General features: G+C 34.8%; 1 protein-coding gene across 1 annotated transcript; it reads right to left on the bottom strand.

The window, feature by feature from the left end:
* Positions 1–857: 857 nt before the first annotated feature.
* Positions 858–20520, bottom strand: LOC138315262 (SUMO-activating enzyme subunit 2-like). Its single transcript, XM_069256150.1, has 18 exons — positions 20342–20520; positions 18982–19065; positions 18213–18283; positions 17450–17514; positions 17074–17174; positions 16339–16460; positions 15592–15659; positions 15071–15195; positions 9345–9444; positions 8615–8757; positions 8026–8119; positions 6549–6661; positions 5698–5853; positions 5306–5363; positions 4858–4896; positions 4244–4349; positions 3117–3238; positions 858–2338 (listed from the first exon to the last, which is right to left on the bottom strand). Exons 1-18 carry the CDS (start codon positions 20483–20485, stop codon positions 2157–2159), a joined length of 1893 nt encoding a protein of 630 aa, XP_069112251.1. The 5' UTR covers positions 20486–20520; the 3' UTR covers positions 858–2156.
* Positions 20521–22041: the final 1521 nt, after the last annotated feature.

The raw sequence follows: 22041 nt of genomic DNA, 5'->3' as shown, positions 1-22041 counted from the left end.
AATCGCTTCTTGAAATTCACCGATACATAATACCAAAGCCACCATATTTGTTAACACTGGTGTGTTGTTCTCAGTATTTCATTTCTAATATAGATTAATCACACACCACACTTACTCGACACTCGAGTGCAACCCAAATGTATGAGCTTGTGAATCGCTTCATTTTCAGTAATCCTAGTGATAATCATGTGTTCCTTGATCCGATGGGTGATTTGTTGATATGGGACAATTTTATAATACTCTTTTCTCTTGTTACTACTTCATCTATATTGTTTTCAATGGGGATTGACTCCAAATCTTTTTTCAATTTCCCCTATTCATGGCACCACTGTTTTTGTATACAAGTTAATACATTTCTTTCTAGTCCACCCTTATGATGAAACATTAAATGGAGAAACGTGTGAAATTGGATGCAAGAATTGAAATACAGGCATCAAAGCATGATTGTAAAGTTCAAAAACTGGCCAGATGAAACTTGAATTTAACTAGGGGTACATACACCAGGTAGTTATCAATTAATAGAAATACATGACAAGTCATTTTTAATCTATAGGTAAATTAAAGGAGAAATGTAAGTGAAATTGATTCCTGATCAAAGAGGAGATAAATCAATAGGCAAACAATAAGGGAACTAATATAACAAATTTGCAAAAGATTAATCCTGGTCCAAATAAATATATGCTAGTAAAATTTGACCTTCAATGTCTGTAAAATAGATAAATTAAGCATGGAATCAGATGAACTACAGTATATAAATGGACTTAGAAAACACTACAAACAGTACATGCAGTGTTGCCAAGTCTAAGATGGCATATATATAGACTGTAATATACTGGTATATAATACAGAAATAAGAATTATTGTAGAAAAATTCATATTTATTTTGCAGTATCAAATTATTGCACCAAAAGGTGACCTCAGTGACTTCATTACAATGTAACAAATATACAGGACTCACCATAATCTATAGAACTATTCTACAGCACTACAAAAAAATACAGTAGTATGGTCTGAAGCAGGAACCAGAATCATATACATGTACATTGTATCGGGTACTTAAATTGTCACTGCAGTCCTACTATGTAACCTTACCATGCACAGTTGGCATTCTTCAGTCTATGAGCTGTTCAAATGACTGCTTTGACGATAATGAATTTTTTATTCATTATAGTCTATAGATGCAAAATCTATTTTGTCATAAAATTGTTATCAAATGTAAATATAAGCATTTAACTGCAATCAGCTGGCAATTAAAGGGAGTACGAATGCCAACTGCACAGTGGCAAATTGAACACAAAGCACTAGTGTGCTTCATTAAATTTGCCGCTGTCCAGTCGGCATTCTTTCTCCAATAATTGCCAACTGAATGCAGTTCAATGCATATGATTATGTAGAGATATGATTACCATAAAATTTACAGAGGTTAACGTAATACAAGTTCTTATAGCATAACTAATAAAATTCAAATTTGGTCTCTGAAGTGTGTCTCAAATTCATAACGTTTGTTTAATTTCAAGCAATTGTACATTTATCAAGCAACACCTCTTAAGATACCAGTATTAATGCAATTAAAAAACAAATAGTTTGTCTACATTAACAAAAACAATTTTGATATGGCAAGGGTATGTCAATAACAACATAAAACCGGTAATTATGAATTTCAGCTGTATACATAGCAAATGATAGTCAGACAAGTGATTATTCGTATTATTATCATACAGGAATTCAGTACTTACATAACTTAAGTCAGGAATAATTTAAAAATACAGTGTATACTATGGCAAAATTGATGAAAGTGATGTGAAAATGAAGTAATGAAAGAGTCTGTCCCTGAAAATTGATCATCTTTTCATTGTTACTGAAATACAATTGGTCCGACCACAGCAATGTAACCATGACAATATTAGATACTGTTCTGGGTAATCCAACTTATTTTCACATGTGGTTTAGTTGTTGGTTTACTGGAGAAGTCCAATAATTGGTCTGACCACATCAATGTAACCATGACATTATTAGATTTTCACATGTGGTTTAGTTGTTGGTTTACAGTAGAAGTCCAATAATTGGTCTGACCGCAATGTAACGGTGCCAATATTAGCATCACCGTCACTGCTGCCTTCCTTATCACTTGTTCTAGAGATATAGGATCACGTTTATCACAAAACCACAATATCATCGTCCTCTGCCTCCTGGTTGTTGGAAACCTTGATTTTTTTGGGTGTGCCTGTTTCTGTTAGGTCGTCCTCAGCTTTCCTCTTCCTGTTCATCATCTGTTTACTGGTCATTTCCTCATCTTCTGGTCCATCGACGACCATCAAGTCTTCGTCATCACTCACATCTAAAAGAAATTAATTGTCAATGATTAGTGGTGGAACTTCATGATATCATAGAATTCAAATTACTTCAGTCAACTCTTTAAGCAGGATCCTTAATTTGATAAGATAAATAAAAAATAACGGGCGATTAATAGAACCTTTGGACTAGCCTTTCATAAATTACTTCACAAGTACCAGTAATACAACTTTTTGGAAAAGAATTCCAACAAAAAAACTATTGTTTTTCATATTATCAGTCTGAATTTAACTTGAGGTAAGTGAAATCGAGGCCTCAAAATGGGGGAGTTGGTGCAAATAGGGATGAAGGCACTTGTAAGGTCAAATATGGTAAATGAGTTTGTAAATTTAGTGATGTTTGTTTGAAAGTACCTAGGTAACTCATGATTTGCGATAATAACACAAAGTCAAGAATCATCTGGGTTTTCTTTGATGTCTGGTTTTCCTTCATTTTGTAGGCAATTTTGCTTGATTTTGAGGTATGAATGGCAATACTTAATTTTTTTCAAATTAGAATAGGAATAATTGTTGTGTACGGTATAAACAGACATGAGAATTAAATTGACCACAACACTAACAATTGAATACAACACTCAGTAGATTAATCAGTTATATCATAGCAAGAATATATTCTGATTCAAGAAATTGTATTAAAGTTGCCCATGACAGCCGATTGTTTTAAGATGACAGTTTGACCTTAACCGCGACCTCAGCTGTAAAACAAACAAACTGAATCAAGTCTGTCTACAGTAGAGCTTTTCATGGAAAATAGATAATTGTTACCATTTGTCTTTGATTGGTTCTCCTCTTTGTTCTCATTGTCTGCTTTCTTCTCTTCCTCTTTTGCTTGTAGTTCAGACATATCACCCACTATTTCAAACTCTTTTTCCTCATCAAGCTTTTCTCTATAACAAATATTGCAACATACTATGTCTATCTTCTTTCAAAAGAGATCCCAGTGGGATCTTGGAGCCCACCAAAAAATTATCTATGTTTCACAATTGAAAGACGGATCTTTTCTCTGGTTTTTAAATTTCAACTATCTAAACCCAAGATGGCGGTCTGTCAGCCATCTTGTTGACCAATCGCTCCAAAAATGTATTATGCAAACCTAGGGCTTATGTGGATTCTCTACATATGAAATTTAAGAATGACCTTCAGTACTTTCTGAGAAATAGCAACCTTCAAGTATCAAAATCCAAGATGGTGGCTGGTTGGCCATCTTGTTGACCAATTGGTCCCAAAATGCAAAACTAGGGTCCTAGTGGAACCTACAAATGAAATTTGAGACAGATCCCTTTAGGACTTTCTGAGAAATAGCGGTAACAAACTTTAACTATTAAAATAAAAGATGGAGGCCGGCCGGCCATCTTGTTGACCGATTGGTCCCTAAATGCAATATGCACAACTAGTGTCCTAGGGGGAACATACATATGAAATTTGAGAAAGATCCCTAAAGTACTTTCTGATAAAATAGTGGTAACAAACTATAACTACTAAAATTAAAGATGGCGAGTGGATGGCCAGACAATTTGATCTGATGATGGTGTGCTAAAAATGATAATACAAATCTAGTTTTTCTCAAAAACCGCATACATTTTGTAAATTAAATAATATCAATGAAATAGCAAGTTCTGCATGACATAAAGGAAATATAAGAAATATTCTGGCTTTTACTAAATGTTATCTACCAAATACAGATAGATGTAATAGTAACTGTGTCTTTCAGCAAATTTTATCTACCAATACAACTTTCACCATTAGGACATTTGTTCTTCCCAGTAATTAATTTGTCCAATATCTACATTGTACAACACATCATTTCAGATGACAGCAGAAAAAAAAAACTATTTTGTTTTCATATGAAAGCTAACAAATCTTACTATCCTGTTAGCTTTCTCAGTGCTTACCTGTGAACCACATTGAGAACAAGGCTGTAGTTCTGTAGGAAATCATCACATTTTAGTCGGCTACCATTGTTTATACCAAAGTCACTTAGCAATTTGTCAGCAGTTTCTGTTGAGAGGCAAAGACACCAATATCAGATACGTGAAGTAATCATATTAAAATCTCTTGGCCCTACATAATGTTGGACTTTTTTTCTTCATTTCCTGAATTTTGTTTCTTTGGAATAGTTTGTTCAAGTCAAGCATACAATATTAAAATGTTAAGTACATGTATTATATTTACATTTACTTGTCACTTCTACTATATAAACTAACCAAAGCCAAGTGAAGTATATGAGGGTATAACTGACACCCCAAACGTGATCATTACGGCGTCACTTATGTTGACGCTAGCGTGCATTATGAAGATTGTCTGCAAACCTCTGGCATCTATATAGACCATAGATGCCATAGGAAAATATTTTAATGCTGAAGTAAATACTGATATTACAGTTATTATACTAATTGGTTTTTTTTTTTACACAAGTATCATATTTAATACTGTTTGTTGATATTTTTGTTCAAAAGATAAAAATGTTTTTCATCTTGTTTTTTTACCATTGACAAAAAAGGCTTACCTTCTGTTTCTCCTTCTTCACTTGATATTAAAATGGTTCCTGAAGAAAAAAAGAAGATGTACGCTTATTTCTATAATTTCAAGAATAGACATGGTTAATTCAAAATCTGAAATGTGTGTTCATTTTGCAACCACAATAAATACCATCTGCAATACAGCTGAAGCTTGAAGGGTTGAGCATAGATTTAATCCTTAGCAGAAGTTTGTTGATTTACTCTACAATGCACAGTTACAATTTCATTCCAGATGTTAATGGATTAATATTATTTCTGCAGTATAACAAAACCAGCCCTTGTCCTAGGGTAATTGCATGACATTTTTTTCTTAATCTATAGTAATCAAAACCTATATAGTGTGGAAACCTGTATACACTGGTCCCTGTAATATCTGGTTTACAGTGACTATAGTTTCTAGGTAATAGCACAATATGTCAAACATTTAAAACTTACCTTTACCATCATCAATTTCTACATCAGGAGCCACCATACCCAGAGCTGCTTTTAATACCTGAAACAAAACAGTAAATTGCAAACATCTACAATGTATCAATTACCATGTCTGATAGAGTCTCATGATCAAGTAAAGCAATTATGTTTAGAGAACATCAGATTCACAACAAGGGATAGTCTTCTCTTTAAAAAATATATAAAAGAAGAACCGTCAGATTTCTTTATTTGGTTTCTTTTGCAAAGTGATTAACGAATTACTCTGTGCAATAATTTGGTGAAATATTAGCCAAAATTTGATCTTTATAAGCACCCTTTATATTTATTTTCAATGTTTTAAGGTGTTCAAATCCAAAATGTGTTATGTTCTATAGCAATGAGCCATTAACTCCTACCTTTTCCTCAAGAGTCCTGACTATGATTTTCTCTGTGTTTAACACGACTGTGGCCTCAGGTTTGGCCACACACACATAACACTTAGGGTTAGGCTTATCTAGGGTACACGGCACTAATAACTTCTTCCTGGGGTTAGGCTGTCTGTTCAGGTAAACCTTCATAAAAATTAAACAAAATTATTTATGTTTTAGTTTGATGGTATGGTACACCAACTTATTTTCGTATGCAAATCACTTTTAATTAATTTGTTTTGTGAGCAATAAGAATTCATGATATTTGATCTTCACAACAACGTATTATCTACAAGTAAATTAATACAGATTTAATTATATTTGGATTTTGTCAATGACAAAATCAAATGTCTTTCGGTATAGAAACACAATATCGAATCATCATGAAAGTAAGTTTGTTAATGGTATTCTTATCAAATATCTAAATAATGTATACCAACATAGCATTCAATGTGTTTTTAGAGGAGCATTCAACATAGTTTTATTAATAGATTAACATTTCTTTTTAGATAAATTTACACATTCAAAGTAATTCTTGGCCTATACTATGACATCAGATATGAGATCAGTGCAATATTTTAGTACAAAACATTTGGCATGAAAAGCATTAATAAAAATAAGTTTCTGCTAAACTAGGTCTAGTCAAACCTTTCTATAAAGACCACCCAAGAGACAAAGGAAAATGGTCTTTATAAGCCAGGTGGTCTTTATAAACAGATTGAATTGTGTTGAAATTGGGCGCCTGGAATGCTAGAAAAAAGGTTTTATTAAGCAGGTGGTCTTTATACAGAGGTGGTTGTTAAGGCAGGTTTTACTGTACATTCACAGACAGCACTTACCGTTTTACATTTTTCTATATCTCCCTTGAGGATTTTCAGTCCCTCCATTACTATTAAACCAGCTATCACAGCGTTCGTTGTGGCGATGGCGGGGATGATGTTACCAGCCATAGCTACAGGAAATATCATCAAATATAGAACAACAGTTCCATAAATTAAACAAAGAGTTTTTACATGTCCTAAGTAATGGGTGACAATAACACTTTTTTTTTTATTTTATTCTTTGTCATCCAGAGGCTCTCATATTAGCTAAACAGCTATAGACCCAATAGCTTATAAAAGTATTTTCTGTCATTTTCTGCAATAACTGGTGTTTCATCTTCAAATAAACATACCAGAACAATTGCATTTGATTCAAAACTATAACAGATCTAAAGTTGTGTAATGCAACTCAGTAGAGTATGAATACATGTATTGTGTCACTTTGTTACAGGGATCGACATTAACTTTTTTAAGGACTTGTCCTGTCGGGCAGGTGACCACATAAACCTACCTGCCCGACTGGAAATTTGAGTTGCCCAATAAAATTTAATGAAAACTCATAAAATTTCTCTATTTTTATGATTAATTTACCATTCCTTTTGATTTTCTTAATTTCTGAGTTTTCTATGAGCATATTGAAGAATTAATGATACATTGTAGTAAATTGCAACTTTAAAGTTTATAACAAAATATGTCATGTTAAGATAAATTGTTCCTACCGTTCATTCAGCCTTGTGATAGTTATCAGGAACCATCCAGACCTAATAACTCCCCTGAGACTACTAATTTGCTTTGATATATTTTATTCTTAGTCCACACAGTATCAGTGATACTTTACAAGATGAATAGGTGTCTAAGCTACAATATTCTAGGGGTAAAAAATGAGCCATTGAGAAAAATATGGAAGATCGATTTGATGTGCTCACTAGGTTGCATGTAGCCGGCACAGGGAACAGAACATATAAGTTTCTTGATTTTCAGTCAAAAGTTGGTAATGCATAATTAATCTTACATATAATGGTAAACTTTTGATTTCTACCATTGCCATATCGTTGCTTTCGAGCTACCATTTGTTATCAATATCTTTGCCATGCTTTCTATCAAATTCTATTATGACTAAGTCATCAAAGCGTTTGAATTATCCTGTCGTCTACACTATATGAGTGTAAAACATCTGTTTGACCATGACTTATTATACCGATAAATCTGTGCAGACAGCTTCATAGCTCAGGTTTTGTTGCATGGTAATTTTATCTTAATGACTGGGATATCAACCTATCAGCCTAAACAAGTATCAATGGCACTAAAATCTCCACCTGCCCAGTCCGGCAAGTCACAGACGTAACTGACCTGCCCAACAGGAGGTCTGACCTGACCCGGGCAGTCAGGCAATGGTTAATGTTGAGCCCTGTGTTACCATGGAAACAACAATGTTTATGGGTTGTTTTTAATGAATAGCTATCAGAACCAGGATTCAACTGCTTCAACTACTTACATTTAATATCAAATCTGGTCTTCTGTGCAATACCAAATATATATGCCCTGATGTTTGCTGTACAAGTCACAAAGTCCATGGCTAGGACATCATCCTGAAAAAAAAACAAAACGATAACTTCAATCATACCTGAACAAAGGAAGAACATTTCCCTTCATTTCACTACATTTCATTATTGGAAAAACAGTCAGACATAATAATTTATTACACTAGGTCAGGATGGAAACAATTGAGGATTTATGAGAGAAAACCAAACTCCACAGGAAAAATATACATTTGTTAGTCTCTCAGATAAGTTCCCCGTACCTATGTGCAATCAATTGATGAATCAAATTCTGGGTGTCATTTTAATTATATATGTGCATGTCAGTAAAGAATATTTACACTTTTGTTGCTGGGAAGCATGTCTCGTTTCCATTGTTATAAGCCCAATATTTACCTTATGCAAGACTAATGCAGCACATTCCTCATGCAAGTTTGTCTCTATATTTAGCTTATACCCGTCTAGTAAGCCCCTCCCCCACCAAGTTTTCCCTATGACACCTTATTCCCCAATAGCATGCCCCTTCCACTGATTTCCTCTATTTACCTTATCCCAGACCAGCATGCCCCCTTCCCCCTGTTTGGCCAGCTCTTCCTTCAGGCCACTGAGACAGTTTGAGAAGACAGAACAGCATTCCTTTAGAGTCCAGAGCCTCTGGTCCCGGATTCCAGCCTCTTCTGCGCTGACAACTGTCAAAGCAAAAGCACAATTGCTTAATCTCAGAGAATTTACCAGATATTAACTCAAAACAACTTCTCATTGATGCCTGTTTCATATATCTGTGTGTCACAACACAGAGGTCAATAACAAATCCTAAGAAGCAATTTTCTATATAGACATAATGATATTGAAATATCATCAAAATTTATGACTATGAAATTGTGATAAAGTGGGGAACCATAGTTGATTGTAGTAAATAAGGGGTCTTGCAGCAATGATGAGTTATAGACAGAATATAATAAGACACATTTTTATAATTAGGATGTTTACAAACTTGATATCATTTTGATTTTGTTTATCTCTAATTGAGTACTGAGCACAGATTAATTCAAATCTGCACTCGGTAGTCAGTGAGTCAACTGATGTCTTGCATGATGCTTGATATTTGAAGAGCTAGGACACTCGGAAGAATTTGTTTTACATATTAAAACTGCATATTGGTAAATAAAATCCAGAGTTCATATTAACATTGATATGCTTTGTAGAGATTTCAAAAACTATTTTTTTTTTCAATATCAACTTGATTACCATCCTTGTAATACTTAATAAGAAATACCTGTATCGGGAAGGTTCTCCCAGTCTAGAGGAGTTGGCGGTTTTCTCTTTTTCCACAGTGTCTCCATTGATAACAAGTATTTAATATCGTCTCGGAACAGCTATAGAAAGAAAAATACGAATAAAATAATACTTACACAACTCTCATCTGCATGAAATAAATACACATTGACTATCTCTTTCCTTTTTATTATGGAACTAAACCAACAAGTAAAATATTATTGTTGTGATGTTCTTGTTGTTGTTTATAAATGAGACCAACGAACCATGCTGTCGTCCATTAATGTATTCACAGGAAGCCGCGATACATGCCCGGATGTAACATATAATAGTTATATCTGAGGATCCGGTGCCGGGTAATCCGGATATGGACATTACATCCCTCCTTTTTCTATATTAGAAACTATAACGAACAGGATGGACATTAATTGACTTTACGAATTATGACTAGAAATTTCACTTGAAATGTCACTTGAAAGTTCTCAAATTATCTTGAACTTAAATATACATGTACTGAAATATAACTACTGAAACTATATAGATCACTATAACAGGTAAATGTCACTTGAACTCAGTCTCTAACACTTTAAACACCGAATTGTAGCAAAACACAAATAAACTAAACTGTAAAAACTAACTCTAAATTCTAATCTAATAGGCTTAGGTATTCTACCTGCCTATAGGTAAATACCGAGGATTATTCCTACATTATTATTACTACAAAAACATCATCAATTAGTAATAAAGTCTTTCAGGTGCTGCGGCTGAAATCTACGTCTTTGGGAACACCTGGGAATGTCAATTTGTGTCTTAGATTTTAAATCTTCAGCCTGCTCAGCATGTTCATCATCAAGTCTGTTGTTCTCAAACATTTCATCCATGTTCTGATTTGTATCCAAATCCTCCGGAACAGCAATAACTCCTCTTCCTCCTTCAATTTTCTTAAAGAAAGACGAATTCCTTGTGATCTTATGTTCATTACCAGTACCTCTCCGTGCAGTGATTTGTGTACCCTTTTTGTTTACTACCTCATATGGAGTAGGATCGTATGGCGTAGAAAATTTGTTTTCTCGCTTTGTTTTCACTAATACATGGTCTCCGGGTTCTATCTTTGAGTGACTTGCTCTTTGATCAGCATACAGTTTCATCTTTTGTTTTGATTGTTCATCATGAAGACGAATGTCTAAAACCTTTGGTAGTTTTGTTGCTAGCTCTGGAAGCTTAGTTCGCATCTTTCGTCCGAACAGTGCCTGTGCGGGAGAAATTCCTGTTGAAGAATGCGGCGTAGCGCGGTAATTTCGGAGAAATTTGTACATCTCCTGCTTCCAGTTGCGTCCTTCAGTTCGTGCAGCTTTGATCGCCTTTCCTATTGTGCGCATAAAACATTCAGCTTCACCGTTTGCCCTTGGCCATAGTGGTGTTATACGATGATGGTAAAAACCAGTGTTCTGTGCATATGTTTTAAATTCATCACTTTGAAAAGGTGGTCCATTGTCGGTTTTCAAACACTCTGGTATTCCATACTCTGAGAAAACTTTGTCAAATTTTGGAATGACACACCTTGCTGACGTCGATCCAATTATTTCGACAATAGGGAAACGTGAATAGTCATCTATGATTACCAGTAGATATTCACCGCTTGGATACGGTCCACTGAAATCGGCTGAAACGTGTGTCCACGGACTTGCAGGTAGTGACGTCATGTTTAACGGTTCGCGTTTGTCACATCGGGTACTGGCTAGACAGGGAATACATGATTTACATAGATTTTCTACCATGTCGTTAATTCCTGGAAACCAAACTTTCTCTCTTAGGAGTTGTTTAGTTTTTACCACTCCTTGGTGACCTTCATGAGCAATGTCAATTACACGTTGCTGAAGTGTTGTTGGAATTACTATTCGCGACTGGTGTAGCAGTATACTTCCATGACATGTAGAAGTAACGGTGAGTTCCTCGCGCACCCTCACAAATTGTCTTGCAGCAGAGTTCCGAAAATCTTCTTTCCATCTGCCAGACACAATTTTCTCAATCACTTCCTGGATAGTATCATCCTTGCTAGTTGCCTCAGCAATTTCTTTCAGAGTCATTGCCCTTGGCACTGCATGGTTCACAATGAAATTAAGATATTCCTCAGCAACCTTTGAGTGTCGAGCTGCGTTGAATGTGTCCGTGGGGTGTCGCGACATGTAGTCTGCAGGATTATCTTTTCCTGGCCTATATTCTACTTTGAAATCATATGGTTGTAGTCTTAGTCTCCATCTTTCAATACGAGCAGGAGGCTTGCTGCTGGCGTTATTGAAAATCACCTCAAGAGGTTTTTGATCAGTAACCAGCACAAACGGTGAGCCAAGGAGGGAGAGATGGAAATGCTCGCATCCCCATACAATCGCTAGGGCCTCTTTTTCTGTCTGTGAATACCTTTTCTCCACGTCAGTCAATGCTTTGCTTGCATACTGTATGACCTTGTTATCCTGGGTTAATATGGCTCCTAGTCCTACGGGACTTGCATCAACAAATATCTTGGTATCCTTCTTTGGATCAAAATAGGTCATGGCCTCACCAATTAGTTTCTCCTTCAACATTTCCAAAGATTCTTCCTCTGCCTTTCCCCAGTTCCATTTTACTGTTTTGTGGGTAAGTGCGCGTAGAGGAGCGGTGATTGTCGCAAAGTTAGGTATAAATCTTGAGACATAATTTGCGAGTCCAAGGAGACTACGAACTTCTGCTTCATTATTTGGTGATTCAGCGTTGAGGATAGCTTCCACTTTTTTTGGGTCTGCTGAGATTCCTTTACTTGAGAAGACATAGCCGAAAAATTCAATTTCGCTTTTATCGCACTTCGACCTGTTGAGAGTTATATTCTTTTCCCTCAATCTCTGCATGACACTGCGCAAACGTTTGTCATGTGACTCTTGGTCTTTCCCAAAAATGATGATGTCGTCACTGATGTTCCTAGCACCATCAATTCCGTTGAGGCAGTCACGAAGTGTAGCTTGGAATTTCTCTGACGCTGATGATATGCCAAAAATCAAACGTTTATATCTGCGTAGGCCTACATGCGTGGTGAAAGTTGTGAGATATCTTGATTCCGGAGCAAGCTCAATCTGATGATAGCCTGAGTTTAAATCAAGTTTTGAAAAGACTGTTGCCCCATTCAAATCAACCAGTATGTCATCGATGGTTGGGGTTATATGTCGTTCTCTCTGTACGGCTTCATTTGGCAACCTCATATCAACGCATATCCTTATTTCTTCTGGATTTTTGGGTTTAGGGGCCACGACAATTGGTGAGACCCATGGGGTGGGGCCATCAACAGTTTCGATAATATCCAGGTCCTCTAAGCGCTTAATTTCAGCCTCAACCTTTTTTCTCATGTGAAAGGGAATTCTTCTGTGAGGTTGTGTTTTTTGGTTGCATCTCTTCATTAACGTGTATCTTTACTTGGACATCTTTTATCTTGCCAATCCCTTCGAACCGATCCTTGTATTCGTCTATAATTGAGTCAGTCTCAGACTTTGAAACAACACGAATGGTTGGAATTATTGATAGGGCTATGGCTGTGTGGTAACTCAAAAGTGAACCAAAGTTTCCTCTTGCGACATAAATTGTAGTTTGTGTGCTTGTCTTCTGTGCTTTGGACTTTATTTCTGTTTCAAATGTTCCAACTATATCGATAGGCTCACCAGATCCATATGGGTATAAATTTGTGTTTGATTTCTGTAGTTTAGGCTTACTCTTCATTGACTGGAATGTTTTTTCATCCAGAATGTTGACAGTGGCACCTGTGTCTACTATAATGTCCATCGGCATACCGTGTATGATAACAGCAGCTTTTGGTTGTCCAGCATTCCTCTTGTTGACATGGAATACATATTCATCATCAGATCCTGAACTGTCATATTGGTGGTTTGCACCTTTTTCTACCTTGTGAACCAACTCTTTCTTCTTAGATCTACACATTTTACTGAAATGGTTCAGTTTTTGGCAATTGTTACATTTCTTACCCTTTGCTGGACATTGTCCTTGATGGGGATAGCTTCCTCCACACCGATAACATTCTGCTGACTTATCTTTTGTCTTCTGATATCCATTACCATGTCTTTGATTTTGCTTCGTGAATCCTTTTTCTTTATTACCCCTTTTTGTATCTCTGGTTCTGCCTTGGTTCCTTCTTATAGTGTTGATCTGTTCAGGCTTGTTTTCTATTTCTTTTGTCTGCTCATCACTCAATTCTAGTGACCGTGCTAATTTCAAAATATCACCCAGTGTCATATCATCATCTCTTAGGACACGTCTTCTTAAACGTGTGGAAGAACAGGACTGAATTATTTGGGATTTTATTTCTTCTTCAAGGTCAAGAAATTCACAATTCTCCCCAAGTTTTCGTAGTCTAGTATTATAAGTCATAATATCTTCTCCCTCCTTTTGTTTAGCCTGGCGAAATTTATATCTTTCATATTCGCGGTTTTTTTTCGGCGTGAAGTAGGCCTGCAGGGCTTCTGTAGCTTGTTTATATACGTCTAGGTCCCCGCCTTCTGGGGGATCTAAGAGTGGTAGCGTACTAAAATCATCTTGTACTTCCTCCCCTGCGTAATGCAACAATAATGCCTTTTTTCTTTCTTTATTTTCAATGACGTCCATTGCAACCAGAAGGATGTCTAGTCTCTCCTTCCATTTTTCCATCTTACCGATGTCGAAACTTCCCCATGTACTATAAAGGACGGGAATTGAGGTAAACTGGTCGCCATGTGTAAATAGGGGGGGAAAAGTGTACGCACGTGGTTACAAATATTACGTTCGATAATTGTCAATACAAGAAATCACACGGGGTTTTGACCGGCGTGATATTCTTTTGAAGTTATTACAATTCAAATTGATTCATATTTCTTACACTCCTCGTCGCCATTGTGATGTTCTTGTTGTTGTTTATAAATGAGACCAACGAACCATGCTGTCGTCCATTACTGTATTCACAGGAAGCCGCGATACATGCCCGGATGTAACATATAATAGTTATATCTGAGGATCCGGTGCCGGGTAATCCGGATAAACCAACAAGTAAAATATTATTGTAAGTATACTTCTTTTGGCATAATGAATTTATTTATAGTCAGATCCAGATTGACAGATCGTTAGGTGTCAATCAAAGCGCATGTGACGTTGCATTTTGTAGTGTGTTTGCTACAATGTTTGCTCCGACATTGTATTACACCTGGTGATTGGTCAATTAATTCAGATAAATCTGAGTGGATGGATCAATTGGTACATGATGATTATAATACAAACACGGGAACCAATGTATTTAACTTGCATTAGGGCAGTGGTCCATTATATTACCCACACAAGAAATTCTGATAACGTATGTCAGTCTATATTAATCTGAAAGACTGAGGATCAAGTTTAATGTTTAATGTTTTCTATATAAATGAGACATAATAAGACAACTCTCTGATTATTGAGCTGAAAATTGAACAAGCAATTAGTTGTGAGGTCATGTGTTTGCAAGCATAACATCATACTTTTCGGAAAAAATGATGTGATAAAGAATTTAATGACGTCACAATGAATTCTATCCCTAAGGGACATAACTCTGTAACATACAAAGACAGAATTATGTATGATGGAATGAGAAACACTCTTTTGCCATGAGGTAATGTATCTAGCTAACAACAGGACAATAAAGAACGTTTTTTTCTCTCCCTGAAACTCATTCTCTATACAAGGTACCTTATTGAAGAGTTTATGTGGGTCATATCCTGACTCCATGGCCCATGTGCGCGTAGACTTCCTCTCTATGGAACCCACTGCATCAGAATTGGATTTCTGTTGTAAAGCACTCTCCCCTGCATCACCTAAAATCAATGTATCCATGTATAAATGCATGCCCATTACCAATCAGCTATCACGGTGACTAGTGTAGAATCTATACTTAAAACATGCAGATGAAGCAGTCCTTAATTGGATGTCAAATTTGTGCCCGAGCAAATTTTGTGAAGGTCAAAGATCCAAATATAAAAAATTCTTAGTAAATTGATAATGAATTAGGCTATTAAAAGTAACTTGTGGATCAGTACTGGATTTAAAAACGCTGTGTACTGATAATGTTTCAAGAAACACATCTGAACATTTCTGACAATAAAGATACATGTATTATAAATAGAATTAAACAAGAAACATATTTGAACATTTCTGACAACAAAGAAATAATGAAATTAAACACTAGAATACTGACAGATCTAAAGACCCACCTGCCAACTCTGGATCTTCAGTGTCAGGGGAGACATCTTGGTCGGGATCCTCCTCACCAAAAAGCTGACTGATAATCAGAAAACAAACATTTCATTACATTTATGCATAAACGTTTTTCAAAGTTATGTGGGAAAACATTCAAGGTATAATACTGTACTGTAGAAGATTTTAAACATATTAAAATGTTACTATTATTTACCTACTCTGGACAAACACTTCTCTATATCAAAACTTCAACTTCATTATCAATGTGGAGAGAGAAGAATGTCACAATGTGAAACACATCATACATGTACCAGCTTTTCAAATGCCCTTGCTGGTAGGTATCCATTATGATGTCATTACATGTTATAAAGCAAAACTCACATAATTTTCTCTGAAAAGAAAGATGTTACAATCACAAACACGTGACATTACATTAAATACCTATCCATGTAATAAGGGCAGATAATTCTGCAGTATGCAATTTTCAAGAATTATCCATGATCGCAAATATTCTAGATATGATGAATAATATTATATTCATATTAAGGTAATAAATATGTATTTTTGAACTAGGGGAAAATTCAAGAAATTTGCAATCAGTACCAACAGTGGGTAATATTAACAGCTAGGGTCACGTAAGGACGGCCTTCCATGTAATTATGGAATTTAGATATGTTAAAATTCTCTCATTCAAGGTGAAAATCACTGAATTCTTGACCTGAGGAAAACAGAACACAGGTTATGAGATCAGAATGTCTTACTTGAATAAATGTTTGGACCATACAATACAGTGGATTGGTTCAGAGGGAGTGTTCCGAATGGTGCATCCTGGGAATGTTTTCTGTCGTGGTTTAGGCTGACACTCGTAGCATTCTGTTAAACTCTACAATAGACAGTAACATTTAGCCTAAACAGTCAAAACCAAGCAGTTTGTATAACCAAATTACACACAAATACTCTTGAAAATTTAGTATATTTCTTTATTGTTCGTAAAACCATACTAAATGGATATGGTTACTTCGTTACAAAAATAATTCCTGACAAATAAGGTGGAAAGCAAATTACAAATCAGTTTTTTTCAACAGACAGTCCAAAATTTTGTTTTAAGACGACTAGATTTTCCAAAAGTATCCATGGATAAAATCCATAAATATACCAAGAAAAATTGTTATGATCCCTGCATCTGTATCTCATCATTAGAAAATACTGCAGAGCTATCTTCACTTTTCATCAGTATCAACTTTTATTTCCACGAAAAAAATCTGGAGGTCGCACTTACAATTATAAAACAATCACTTCTAAAGACTGGTCATGAAAGCAAATAAAAGATACAGTAGATCAGCTTCTAAAGACATTTTATAGTACAAGTACTGAACCTTTTCCTATACTTTGACCAATACCTCCTACCATAATATCTGTCTACTATCAATCTTTGTCCCAAAATGAAACAGACCCAATTTTCCCCAAAGTTAGCACTGGAGTTCTATCATGCTGACCTTTTTGATGACGGTAACTTGGCCAAGATAGCCTGCTGTACCACTCTCCACCAAGGGGACATCAGCAGCCAGACACATTCTGTTCACATGGTTCCGCGCAGCTTTAAGTAGAACACAACAGGAAATTAATGATAGCCTTCCTTATATTGTATCACAATGAATGATACTTTGTATAGGACAAGAAAGTAATTCCAACTGTGTAGACAACATTGATTGTCAAATTTTCAAGGTAGTCTGCCGCTTTATCAAGACACACACGAAACAAACACAGTCACATTATATGGAATTCACAATAGAAGATACAAGAGTAGTTAGCTCTAGCTATAAAATGAATGCCTTGAAATATGTTAAACACATATCAAATCAATCAACCTACCTCTGTTGTCCAAAGCATTCATGACAATGTCAAACTTTCTGAAGAAATTTGCTCCATAATCTGAGCTGTAAATAAAACAAAAGTGAAGAATTAACAAAATTACTGAATTTACCAATCTACATTAAAATATTGAGACTATATAGAGGTAAATATAAAATGGAATATATTGCATTTGCAGCCTATAACCATTAGTGGAAGTTTTATTTCCAAAATAATTTTTTTTTCTAGAAAAGTTCAATAATCCACACTGTACTGAATGTCAAACATTATCAACAGCAACTGCAATTTAAAACATTTAATGAACAGCTAACTTTTGAATCGGAAACCTTCTCAAAGCAAAACTAACAAACATTAAATTTTGATTTTCAAATTTAGATCTGCAAAATTTCTAAGAGCTGGTTGTGGGTGGGGAATGGTCAGTTCCAAAAACAATATTTTATTTTTGACCCGACAAAGACAATCAGCAGAACACTCCATACATGTATATAATCAGTTGACTACAGTGAACCAGTTGTCCTTCACCTAATAGCATTTGGCATGAACAGATAGTAAATTGTTATTCTGTATTTGCATATTGCCGAGATATCTGCTGTTGGAGGTAGGTATTGATTATTAATTGTTATTGTCAGATTTTTTTAATAGAAAAAAATATAATTTTACAAACTAACAAGTTTTTATGGTAACGATGAAAAAATCAATATCTGCCATAAAGAGCAAATATGTTAACACAGAATACAGGATTATCCAATGTGTGGGTACATACCTTGTGATGTTGTCATGATAGGCTACAATGTTGGTGTCTGGATTAAAGGTTAAAACACTGTTCTTTGCCACCTAATTCATAGTAAGAAACATAAAGTTGTTATGTATCAAATCTTTTGGGGCCTTATATTTTTTTATTCATCAGCAGGTCATTCAAAATCTTTCTTCAAATTTTGCTAAGTTATACGCTATAAACATTACATGGGTTATAAGAAATGATGAAAAATAAGTAATTATAATATCATGTTTTACTTTCCTTTTTTAATATAATTTCTTAGTCTTTCAGCTAAATTTTCCAAGGCATTAATATTATTCAACACAATGATATTATACTGCCTAGACTAGAGCACATAAATATACACGTTCAGCACATCCAGTATAGACCACTGAGAGTATGTTTTTGACTCCCAGAAATTATGTTTGACTCCTGGATTTGGAGCACATGTTGTTTGTGTATAGGTTCTGTTTTGTCTCTCCTTTCTAAAAAATAATGATTTGGCTTCAGAAGAATCTACTAAAATTAAAGGGTCAACTGGTTGCCATGGATATAATGTAATGTATGTATATAATGTATAAGAAAAATCTGAATATGTCTTGATTTTTTCTTCTATAATAAATTGCAAATTGAAAAGGAAAAAGTTATATATATGAAAAACATGTCCATTTTGCACTATTTTGAAAGAAGAAAAGAAATATTCAAATGTCAACTTGACATCATACAGACATTTTGCCAACCCCTTTCCATATATACTATAACATTTTCCTCATACCTGAGATTTTGATTTCCCGACATGTTCTTTCCGAAATAAGAATTGTCTGTTGAGGTTGCTAACATCAATGGTATCCAAATCTATCTGAAATCACAGAACAGGGAAAAATTGACTTCAAATGACATTAAAAACCCACAATTATTTCAAATTAAATATTTTATATATCATACGTCCTACTAAACACTACTTATCATATAACTGGCCTGTCCAGCCATGTCATATACGAGCATGTCATAAATATTGTTAGACACATGTAATAACTCCATTATTATGTGACATGACGTCAAGTTTTTGACATCATAATATATATATATGACATCGCAATATTATTTCAGTAAACTGAAACGTCAAATCCAGAGACAGATTTCTAATGCTTTATATTGAGACAAAATTTTAATATTTACTTTATATTTCTATTACTAAAGGTTATGTGATAAAATAAATAGAACCTTACACTTGTGACAATGTGGTATGAAATTTATCAAACTCATTGAATAATTTGCTATGCTACGAGCCTTTAGGCAAATTATTGAACTTGTTTGACAAAATGTCCTATAACAAAAAGCCACTCATGTAAGATTTATATAATCTCTATATATATACCAGTCATAACTGTTTGCGTCTTTACATATGGTCATAAATAATTATAAAAATAAATGATTTAGCAAATGTTCTATATTTCTAAAGGGATTTCAGTTGATGTAATTGTAATGTGTCAAATTATTAAAGAAAGTATATGCATGTAGTAAGCTTTACCAAGAATGGGTAGTTGTAGAACAGATTGAAATAAATCAGATTTATCATTGTAACATAATTACTGTACTTATCATATTACTGAACCCAGGAGTGATTCTGAGTAAACCCACACTACAAAACTGTTACACGATCCCATGGTTCACTAATGCTTTTAGTGCACAAGAAGCATAATGCTTCTGTAAGAGGTTCAATGTTTCACTACACTTTTATTCAATGATGACACCTTTTGAATAGGGAATATACTCTATTTTTCTTCGCTGAAATATATTCATTTTATTGAGGTTTCTCTTTCTACGGGAATATGATCACATGAAATTATGAAAATAGTCAAAATACAGCAAAATTCACCTAGATCTGCCAGTTTATTCGGCCTCAAATGCACCCAAAGAAATCACTGAGTGATCAACGCAAACACTTATTTTGTTTTAGGTGAAAATCTACTCATGGGATCAATATATTTTTATGTCTAAAATAAAAATATACATTTAAGTACAATTTTGCATTTTCGATACAGCGTAAAGTTAGACCATGAATTATTGAATGATGCAAAACAACTGTGAACGAGGTTGGTAACAACGGACGAATACAAGGTTTGCTTCCTTACAAGTTCAATGTTTTTGAATCCTGTGAGGACAAGGTTTTTCAAAAGTTCACAACCAATACCACCGGCTCCAACAACCAAGAGTTTGCATTCGTTTACTCGCTTTTGAAGTTCAGCAGACAAAACGTGAGGCATAGCTGCCGCCATTTTCTCGGTTTTCAAAACCCAGTCTCGGTCTTCGAAACGCTTTTTTCACACAAACTAATAGGCTTAATATGACGGATTCAAACATTCCGGATTTACAATTGTAAAGTAAGAAACTTTTGTCACCGAAGAAAAATACTCAGTCTTCTACTCATGTTTTTGACAGACAAAAATATCATTCGTCGGCAGCGTAGCATCTTAATTATAAATGGCATCATTAAATTTGATTTGATATTTTTTGTATCCCAAGTTTATAGAAAACATATACAACAGCAGAGACAGATAGTAATATTAAATTATCCATGTCTCTGAGTACAGTATCATATCTCTATAATACAATATTTATAGTTTGCACTGACATGGATGGACTCAATAGCCATGCTTTGTAGTATTATCATTATCAGTGTATAATGTTAGCACAACACGCGCGGCGATTCTATTGTTACGTGAATAGTTGATGGCGTAGCAACGTGGGAGCATGACCCCACTTTTGACGGGAACATATGAATGACTCGATTCCAATCAGCTGTTCAATCGAATTCGTTGACGATGACGGAAGAGAAAAAATATGTGTATTTTAATAAAAAAAAATATGCAACTGCCGCGGGAATTGACAATATTCATTTACTTGAAAAACTGTAAATATGAGGAATAGATGTTTATTTTGTAAAATAAACATCTATCCCTTCATTAAAAGATTTATTCTGATAACCTACTTGAAGCATGTACAGGATCTATAAACCTAAATAGTCAGTTCTTAGTTTACAGAATTATTTTTTCTGTAAAATCTTTTAAAAATACTTTTGTGGCTGATTTTTATCAAGTTCATATTCAAATTGTCCAGACTCCTAGAGTGAACAACATTTGATGGGAGACTATTCCAAGTATATATGGCTCTCAGTGTAAACGAGTCCGGCTTTCTCACACACAACCGTGAATGTTCTTTATACATGATCCCTGGTTAATCGAAAACAATTCTGCTACTTCCCTGTCTTATTTCCCAGAATTTTTTTATACACGTCAATCATGTCGCCACGTGCACGTGACCACCTACGTAACACTAACGATGGTAGACTAGTTGGAGTTTACGCAAACGTTACGTATATAACAAACTGGTATTTGCTTCGTTGCTCGAAGTTGAACGTTTTCGATTGTTGTAATACATGCTTTTCCAAATAAGGACACCAGTCTTGAGCAGCATATTATATGTTGCTCAAGACTGGTGTCCTTATTTGGAAAAACATATTATTCAATATAAGGTCTAACTAATGCCGTGTATAAAAGTTTGAAACTGTGTTGTTCCATATATTCCATGTTCCTCTGCAATACTCTTATGGCATAATTTTCTTTTGTTGGCCTTTTCACAGATCTATGTTTATCAAAAGTAAGTTTATCATCTATGGACCGTAACACCATTATCCTTCTCCGAGTCAACACGTTTTAAAATTTGGGTATTATCCTCCAGTCTCTATCTACAAACCTATCATCAGTTTACATTTGTCTGGGTTGTCAAATATCTGACCATTGACTTCATAAAAATATATCTTGTTGTAATATTT

Source organism: Argopecten irradians, chromosome 2, assembly GCF_041381155.1.
Source record: "Argopecten irradians isolate NY chromosome 2, Ai_NY, whole genome shotgun sequence".
Taxonomy (NCBI): Eukaryota; Metazoa; Mollusca; class Bivalvia; order Pectinida; family Pectinidae; genus Argopecten; species Argopecten irradians.
Note: the sequence above shows the minus strand (reverse complement) of the source record. Positions and strands in the feature narration are given on the sequence as shown.

Coding starts and splice junctions, on each gene's coding strand:
- LOC138315262 (XM_069256150.1), bottom strand. CDS start 20,485: ATGGCGGCAGCTATGCCTCACGTTTTGTCTGCTGAACTTCAAAAGCGA. Junction 15,660..16,338: donor TGGTCCAAACATTTATTCAA/GTAAGACATTCT, acceptor TCTGATTATCAG/TCAGCTTTTTGGTGAGGAGG. Junction 8,120..8,614: donor GCATGCTGGTCTGGGATAAG/GTAAATAGAGGA, acceptor TTTTTTTTTCAG/GATGATGTCCTAGCCATGGA.